We start from the raw sequence: 9,034 nt of genomic DNA on the forward strand, positions 1-9,034 counted from the left end.
ATCAGCTGCAGTAAACAGAAACCTCTTCCAGTTTCTTTACTTTATACATCATACACCCTGATCATAGCTGGGATACTAGTGTGCATGAGAAATCCCTCAATGATAACACACAGTCTGATAACTGATGGATGTTCACTGGATGTTGGGTTCCTGTGTAATTAATCTAACCTTTGTCTGTTTCTCTAAGGAACCAGCAGAACGGACACAGTGTGTGAAAGCTGTCCGTCCGGCTATTTTTCACTTGATGGTGTGAATTGTACAGTTTGGACTCTGTAAGTATTTGTCTGTTAAAGGAGGGTTTGTTCTGCCCTGTGGCACAAAATGACCACTATATTTATTCATGCATATCTTTTTTTTTTTTTGTTTTATTGCTTCAAATATTTATTTGAAAGCCATTAAAATATTTATTTTTTTGTTTATGGGTAATTGAGTTGAATGGCTTAACATTTCATCATCGAAGGACCAAATTCTTCCCCTCTATAGGAGATAGAAAATGACCAACCCCCATGTCTTATTTCATTTAGTCACAATACACAAGTAACTTTCAGATCTTTTTTTTCAAAGTGTGCCTTTTAATGTTGGTTTGTTTTTAACATGTGAATATGCCCACTTTGTACTTTTTACATTATGACATTTTAAAAAAGCACTAAAGCTGTCTTTCATTTCTCTTTTATGACAGTTGCTCCAAAACCCAACCAAAGATCAAAGAAGGAAGCAGGATCAGGGATGTTGTCTGTGGAACTGCTTCAAGACAGCAGTACTCGTATATAGCTGTAATATTACCATTATTAACACTTGGGATCAAAGGTTAGGGCTTGTTTTGCTGCTTTAAGTGAGTACCGGTAGGTGTCTCTTGTTGATAATAGGTAAATAAACTAACATTCCTCCTAAACCTTACTTGTAACCGACAGACCAGCAGGATTAATTGAGTTGAACGTTATACATTCCAGTGTGAAAAAAACTTTAACTGACAACCATTTTACATTTTGATGTGTTCAGGCTCTGTTCAGTGAAAATTAGTCTTGGACGACGGTAATTTATAAGGTTATGATATGTTCACATAGCATCGGCGGCCAAAAAAACATGAGCGAGGATCTAAAAGTTATATTTTCTCTTTTGTGTTGATCCGATCTGTGATCTGATCAGTGACTTTTGTGATCTGTAGCCTCGACTACTAATCAATATTAATGTTTACATTGAAATACTGAATACATTTAATTGTCTTAAACTTAAATTGTATTGAAATTGTGAAGTGCCATTTATTGTTTTCATCTTTCATTTTGCGATTATCGTTTAGGGCTGCAGAATGGATAAAACTAAATGACATTATATAAAGTGTAGTGTAGCGTATGTGCATTTTAATCCCAGTCGCCTTCATGCAGACACCTGGCCAGTCCTGTTGCTTCAATGCTACACGGGATTCAGAAGAAATGTAGCACGCAGCCTTACTTTAAACCTGTCTCACGCGTGTGCACAACTCACCTGTGCGAGTCATCGTGTTTTAAATATTAAGGTCTTAGTGAAGACGTGTGTGTCTGTGAAGTAGTGAGCGTCCAACTGGAATAATGAGAGGTTTCTCCGTTTTTGTGTTGAGAGAAAAAATAGTTCTCTTCAGGAGTTCAAGGAAACAACAGATGAATGATTGATGCACAAATCAGTTTGTGGGTGAAGTGTTCATTTAATTAAACACATTGGCCTTCATAAAAAAAAAAAAAAAAAAAACAAAAGCTTGAGGACTGCAGAAATCTAAACAGCTTTTGACAAAAGGTGAAACAAAGCTGGTGTCTTTTGCAAACCAAGACATATTTCCCTGCTTCTCTGTCTGGTTTAACAGAGTATTAATAGCAAACACAACAAATGAAGTAGGCAATGCCCTTATATGTAATGTTACAGTCATTACAACAAGTATGTTTAACAACCCATGATCCCAGAACTTCAACATCTCTCTGGTGTCTGAGGAGAGTTACATTTAGTAGCAGTAGTGAAAAGCTGTGGAAATGACTTTAAATGTGCTGTAGGACAATGTTTCAGGTGTTGGCCTGCCAGCAGATCCCAAAGAGTCACGAGTGCTCCTCTCCGTCTCCACCTGGACAGCTGTGTGTCCCCCCTTGAACGGTGACGATGCCATGGTCCTGGAAGCTCAGCGCCGCCTAACCCCGCAGTCAGAAGCCCTTGCTGGCCAACCACTCCTTCAGCTCACTGTCGACGTGACCTTTGACCTTCAAGGTCATGGTGACCTCGTTGACCTGTGTGGGGAGCTCCTTCCCCATCACCTCCTTCAGATATTGCTTCACGTCCTTCTCCAGAGCCCAGATGTCCCCCTCCACTTTACGCACGAGCGTTGTCCTGCGGCTGCCGTGGGTCACATCGGCGTAAACCGGGATGTTGTGCATGCGGGAGCGGCGGATCATGTAGGGCAGAGGAGGCGGTGCATCTGCCGGAGGGGTCCAGCCAGACGGGGAGGGACCGGCGTGCTGCGGCGGAGCGGGGACCCGAGACGGCGGGATGAGCCGCTCTACGAACTTGTATTCCTCCGTAGATTCTGACGTCACCCTCGTTGCTTCTTGTGGAGCAGCGTTACAAACAAACCTGAACCCAGCAGCCGCGGCGGGAGGTCCTGGTGTCCGGGTGTGAAGGCTGAGAGCTCGCAGCGCCCTGCGGAGCACAGAGGACTGAGCGGCGTAGCGGGCCGCCATCTTGTGTAGCAGGCGAATTCTAGTTCACCTTCTTCTTCTACGGTCAGCTTTACGGCAGGCTGGATGTCTTGCACCACATTGCCTCCTACAGGTTCAATTTCAAATTTTCCCATGAATTCAACGACTGTGTTTCAGTGACTGGTTATCGGTGGAAATAAACAGGCTCTCACTTTGTGCCCAGGTTTGAGAACATAAATGTTACATGGTCGGAGTCCAACGCTTGACTGGCCTCAAACCAACCTCCACTTCAAAAACACCGTAAAGCCAGCCTCACGTTGTAGTGCTGTTCGTGTATACACCAGACATTACGGTAAGAATGACTTGAGCACAATACACAAGTGAACGTGAGTCAGTCAGTAAACCTCTCAATGATAGATTATTTAATTTAAATATTAAAAACTAAAATCAATGAAACTACATGATTACAAAACTCAAATATATTAAAAAATAGTACATTTCCAACGACCATTATGACTTTAAAATGAAAGTATACTACATCAAATTCAGCAACTTCAAGGTTACACTTAGTGACTAGTTTCAAAAGCAAAGCCCGATGAGATCTAATTCATAGACTAACCTCAAATCAAATTCTTGAGGCAATTTCTCTCAAATTTTACATTACATTTAAAAGGAAATGGTCTATTGTTACAAACTAATCTCGCTTCAGATTAATAGTAGGCCACCTCAGTGTCACTCGGAGAATATCAGGACAATGTGATGTAAAATTTCAGAATAAAATACCTTTAAAATCCCAATCCTAATTTCCATCAAATTTCAGATTCGATTTTAAAATGTATGGTTTATAGTTACAAACTAATTTCACCTCAGACTGATAGCAAACAACATCAGAGTGTCACTGTCACGTTGTGCAATGATGCAGGTTATTTATTTAGTATCTGTAAATAAAGATATTTATTGAGAAAGCTTAATTCCAACATGATGTCAACATGTTTTCAGTCAGAGAACTGGAATGAGTGAAGTCCATAGATTAACGATGTGAAACATCAGAAAACCTTTTAAAAGGAGAGAACGATTATCCCTGATGGACATCCATATAACCCAAACTCAGTCTATAAACAACTGGTAGTTTACACATGTACCCAACCGGAAGTACGCGAGTCTCTGTTCAACGCCTGCTCGCATTTTCTAGACGTGACGCAGTTCATCTCGAGTGAACCTACTGCTAAACTAAGCTAAGCTAAGCTAACTAAACCTAGTTGTTTGCTTTGACTATCTCCAGAAAATGGCACTATTGTCGCCAGAACGTAACGAGACGCTGTTCTAGAATGTGTCATCATGTTTCCGACGCTGACTGTCTTTGGTGAGTATCTTACAGCAGCCTTCAACCCTCACACACACGGAAATAAAGTAACGTAACGTTTTGTTCAATAGGCGTTGTCGCCATGTTCATGACTCCAGGACTTTGCTGTTCACCTAAAGAATATCAGACAAGGGATGGGCAATGTTGTCCGATGTGCCACGAAGGTAATTATGAGTATAGGCCTGTGATGTTTGTGAATATGTACTACTGTGAAGAAGAGCAACATGGTGAAAGCGAAAGCAAAAGTCACTTTCATTAAATAAGTCCGTCAATAATACATAAATACCTAAAACACAAATGGATCAATACTGTAGTGATATGCCCTCAGGTAGGAACCGGTGTGATGATGTTGTTGGTGGGGGGGGAGGGGGGGGTTTAATAAACGGGCAATTGCCCAAGTGACAGCAGACTTGGTGGTCGTCTGTTTATATGCCTCCAATACGGTTTATCATTGTACCGAAAAACAATAGAACAAATACATTAATAAATGAAACGAAATTAATACTTAAACGTATTACATTTAACGAATAATACTGCATGCAAATTGTATTACAAAAATGTAATGAAATTGAAAAACTTAATCTTAATGAACTGGTTTTGGTAATAGTTGGGACAATAAGCCAACTCCTTTTTACATTACATTACATTACAGTCATTTAGCAGACGCTTTTATCCAAAGCGACTTACAGGAAGTGTATTCAACATAGGTATTCAAGAGAACTACTAGTCACCAGAAGTCATAAGTGCATCTCCTTTCTTAAACAAGCAACTTAAAGCATAAACCAGAGCAAAAGTATAGTGCAGAAGCAAATTACTACGAAAACAATAATTGCAACAGACTAATACGAATACAGTAAGTGAAACAAACTAATTCGAATGCAATAAGTGAAACAAACTAATACGAATGCAATAAGTGAAACAAACTAATACGAATACAATAAGTGCTACGAGGAAGGCTCAGGGTAGTACTTCTTGAAGAGGTGAGTTTTCAGCCTGCGCCTAAAGATGGGCAGCGACTCTGCTGTCCTGACGTCAGTGGGGAGTTCATTCCACCACTGAGGGGCCAGGACAGAAAAAAGCTGTGACCGGGTGGATCGGCCGCAGGGACCTCTGAGCAACGGGGCAACCAATCGCCCGAGGCAGCAGAGCGAAGTGGTCGGGCGGGGGTGTAGGGCTTGACCAAGGCCTGGAGATAGGAAGGAGCTGTTCCTTTCACTGCCCTGTAGGCTAGCACCAGAGTCTTAAACTGGATGCGAGCTCTTACAGGGAGCCAGTGTAGAGAACGGAGAAGGGAAGTTGTGTGGGAGAACTTGGGGCGATTGAACACCAGACATGCTGCAGCTTTCTGGACGAGCTCCAGAGGTCTGATGGCCGACACCGGGGCTCCGGCAAGTAGCCCCGGCGTCGGCCTTTTATTTCTAACCTGGTTTTAGAGGGAAGATATCTTCTATTAAAGGGCTTTACATTTTAAATTCTACATCAGAATGTCCAGATATTATCTGAGCTACACTCTGACATTGTATTGTAATTAATCTGAAGTGAAATTAGTTTATAACTAGTTCTTTTTAAATATAATCTAAAATACGAGGGAAGTTTGCTCATGAATGAGATTTTAAAGAGCTTTAATTCTGAAATTCTACATCTGAATGTCCCACTTTCTTTCTGAGTGGTCTGCTATTAGTCTGAAGTGAAATTAGTCTAATCTGATATTATTTCCTTTTAAATCTAATCTCGTATTACAGGTAAATAGGCTCATGAATGGGATTGTATAGGGCTTTAATTTTGAAATCTTACATCAGAATGTCCCGATATTGGAAGAGGTAGCTTACGAATTGGTCTGTTATCATTATTAAGCGATATTAGTTGGTGACATGGGACGAACTCTGAAAGTCATGAAGGATATAAGAATGTCCTGATATTCTCTATGTGGTCTGTTTCAATGCCTTATTTTGCTTATTTTGTCACAAATTTGCCTCAGAGGGCTTTACAAATTGGAAAAACTCCCCAAAATAAAAAAGGAAGCTGGCTACAGTCCAGGGGAAACTGATTTAACAATGAATACAATCAAATTAGTTTTTTGTGAAAAATATAGACAATATATTCTCAATATTATGTTGTTACTGGTAAGTTTCTTTATACGTTCGCTAACATTTAATGTCTTTACTTTAAGACTAATCCCACTCGTTAAAGACAAGACACTTTTCATTACTAGTCAAAGTTAATTTGAGACAGGTGTTTTAATGTTTTTTTTTATGTTTTTAATTTTGTAACTTGTATGTGAAGAGGTTGAAAATGTCATACAAATAAGACGGACCACAGTCCAGTATCTGCGTCCAAGAGGATCAGAAACAGCAAGGATTTACACAGGTTTTTGTTCTCAGAGCCTTGGGAACGGGACAGAGAACAGAGAGGCTCTGTAATAAACACACAACATTTGCACACACACACACACACACAAACAAACACACACACAAACACAAAAAGTCTGATCATGAAATAACACAGCAACAGATATTTGCAAGTTAAATGTATTATAATGTACTAGGTGTTTGAGAATAATGATTATTTCCCATCATGCCTTGATGCTAAATGAGTGTTGAATGTGTGTTTTTGTCTTAAACAGGTACAGTTGTTCGAAGAGACTGCACTCTTCAGACAGGGACACGGTGCAATCCCTTGCAGAACGGGACATTTATGAACAGACCCAATGGCCTGAATAAATGTAACCCCTGCACCCCCTGTGACCAAGGTATGACCATAAAGAACTGATTAACACTCCTGTCTTTCACTCTAGTCAAAAACCTTATTCAGTTTAAATATGACAAAACTGCTATATGGAAAATCTTTGAATCGAAAACACAATTTAAAGTTATATAAAGAAAATGCAATGAATTGCGGTAATTAAGTCAAAAAAAATAATATAAAGAATGTGTTTCTAATGTTTGTATGATTATTGTAAATAATATATTTTTGGACCACAAAAAAAATAAATGTAAAATGTGTTTCATGTGTAAAACAGTAAATGTAAGTATGTATGATTTTATTTCCATAAACTGTCTCTTATGTTGAATAATTGAATTCCATAATGAAACTGCAAAATGACATGCTTTTAAATGTAACCTTTTGTTATCGCAATTACTTAAATGTCTTTCATATTTCATCTCGCATTTTAATTCACTGCGCTAACACTCAGTTTCAATTTTGTAATTGATTTCCTTTAAGAAAGTTCTTTTCATTTTAACATGTGTAAGTGAGTGAACTCCCTAAAAAGTCATTTCAACCCACAGAGCAGCTAAAGGAGCTCTGATTGGCCAGCTCCGATGTGTATCTCAGGTAGTTTGGCCAATCAGAGAGGGTGCGGCTCTGTGGGTCAGATTTCATTCCATTTGTCCGTAGCAGTCCACCAAGTAGCACATAATCACATTGTTTCATTAATTACTAAAGGTCCAGTGTGTAGCATTTAAGGTGATCTATTTTATGAAATGGAATATAATGTAAAAAAATATATATATTTCTTTAGTGAATCATCACATTTAAATGAGGATCATGTTTTTGTTAGCTTATGGAGTCAGCTATGCTGCACCGCCATGTCTCTACAGTAGCCCAGACAGACCAAACACTGGCTCTAGTACCATTTATAAATGTTTGTTTAATAATAATATCATGTCTATCATTCTGTTGGCTTTTAGGTAACGGTCTCTTTGCCAAACAGGGCTGCACAGCAGCAACAGACACAGTCTGTCATGTTGTAAATGGATATTTCTGCAAGGCCTTGATGGATGAGTCAGGATGTAGTTCTGCAGAAAAACATACGCAGTGTGGACCCGGTCACAGGATAAAAGCACCTGGTAAGAAAATCTCCAGTCTGACATTGAGTACGTTTACATGCACACTTCTGTCCTAACAGTAACACAACACATGGTGTAGCTGGTTATTCAGCTCCATGTAAACACGGTGCTTTTAGCATGCAGACCATCATTACATCGAGTATCACCATATGTTCTACTACGATATGGAGGATCAGCTGCAGTAAACAGAAACCTCTTCCAGTTTCTTTACTTTATACATCATACACCCTGATCATAGCTGGGATACTAGTGTGCATGAGAAATCCCTCAATGATAACACACAGTCTGATAACTGATGGATGTTCACTGGATGTTGGGTTCCTGTGTAATTAATCTAACCTTTGTCTGTTTCTCTAAGGAACCAGCAGAACAGACACAGTGTGTGAAAGCTGTCCGTCCGGCTATTTTTCACTTGATGGTGTGAATTGTACAGTTTGGACTCTGTAAGTATTTGTCTGTTAAAGGAGGGTTTGTTCTGCCCTGTGGCACAAAATGACCACTATATTTATTCATGCATATCTGTTTTTTTTGTGATGAGTAGTTGAGTTTAATGGCTTCAAATATTTATTTCTCTTTTCTGACAGTTGCTCACAAACCCAAATAAAGACCAAAGAAGGAACCATGACCAGTGATGTCATCTGTGAAGCTGTTTCAAGACACCATTACTTTCTTATAGCTGCATTAATACTATTCACATTAACAGTTGCTGGGCTTTGGATCAAAGGTTTGTGCTTGTTCTGCATCCCTCATTTGACTGGTTTATATTTTTCATAATTTCCTCTCATTTGCTTCTGTTCATCGCCTTCAATTGGAGGTCGCTAATGGTTTTTAGCTGATACGTTTCTTTTCTTTGTATTTCAGGCGGACTATCATCAAAAAAAACATTAGGTATGTCGGCCCCATGTGTTAATGTTGTTTACAACATGTAGATGTCTAAAACAGGCTGCACCATTTTATTCAAAACGTTTTAACATCTTATTTAATGTGTCTTCTTTTTCTTCACCAATGTTTCAATAATTTATTTCTATTTGTCACGTGAAATCTCTCCAGTGAAACTCAATCTAGTCAGCTGTGCATCATTCACAATAAAACACAGCCTCTTTTTTTCCCGCCAGCGTCCTCGGACATCTGACAGAATGGCTCCATCCTGTTTTTATATCCGGTCCTAT

The 9,034-nt window shown here is 39.3% G+C and overlaps 2 protein-coding genes across 4 annotated transcripts; one reads left to right on the forward strand and one right to left on the reverse strand.

Annotated features, from left to right (window-relative positions):
- Positions 1-1,715: 1,715 nt before the first annotated feature.
- LOC129116118 (39S ribosomal protein L49, mitochondrial-like) lies at positions 1,716-2,696 on the reverse strand. The gene has a single exon (XM_054627175.1). The coding sequence runs from the start codon at positions 2,694-2,696 to the stop codon at positions 2,163-2,165; it is 534 nt and encodes a 177-aa protein (XP_054483150.1). The 3' UTR covers positions 1,716-2,162.
- A 30-nt stretch (positions 2,697-2,726) lies between these two features.
- On the forward strand, positions 2,727-9,034 carry LOC129116117 (tumor necrosis factor receptor superfamily member 14-like; the record flags this gene model as incomplete). 3 transcript variants are annotated; one of them, XM_054627172.1, is given in 9 exon segments in its annotated part: positions 2,727-2,787; positions 2,878-3,006; positions 4,089-4,181; positions 6,641-6,766; positions 7,707-7,865; positions 8,224-8,308; positions 8,450-8,589; positions 8,727-8,753; positions 8,981-9,034. In XM_054627172.1, coding segments are annotated over 8 exon segments (762 nt in total). In that variant the 5' UTR covers positions 2,727-2,787; positions 2,878-2,891.

This window comes from Anoplopoma fimbria, unplaced genomic scaffold, assembly GCF_027596085.1.
Source record: "Anoplopoma fimbria isolate UVic2021 breed Golden Eagle Sablefish unplaced genomic scaffold, Afim_UVic_2022 Un_contig_12713_pilon_pilon, whole genome shotgun sequence".
Lineage (NCBI taxonomy): Eukaryota > Metazoa > Chordata > Actinopteri > Perciformes > Anoplopomatidae > Anoplopoma > Anoplopoma fimbria.

Excerpts from the sequence above, each read along its gene's own strand:
- LOC129116118 (XM_054627175.1), bottom strand. The coding sequence starts at position 2,696 with ATGGCGGCCCGCTACGCCGCTCAGTCCTCTGTGCTCCGCAGGGCGCTG.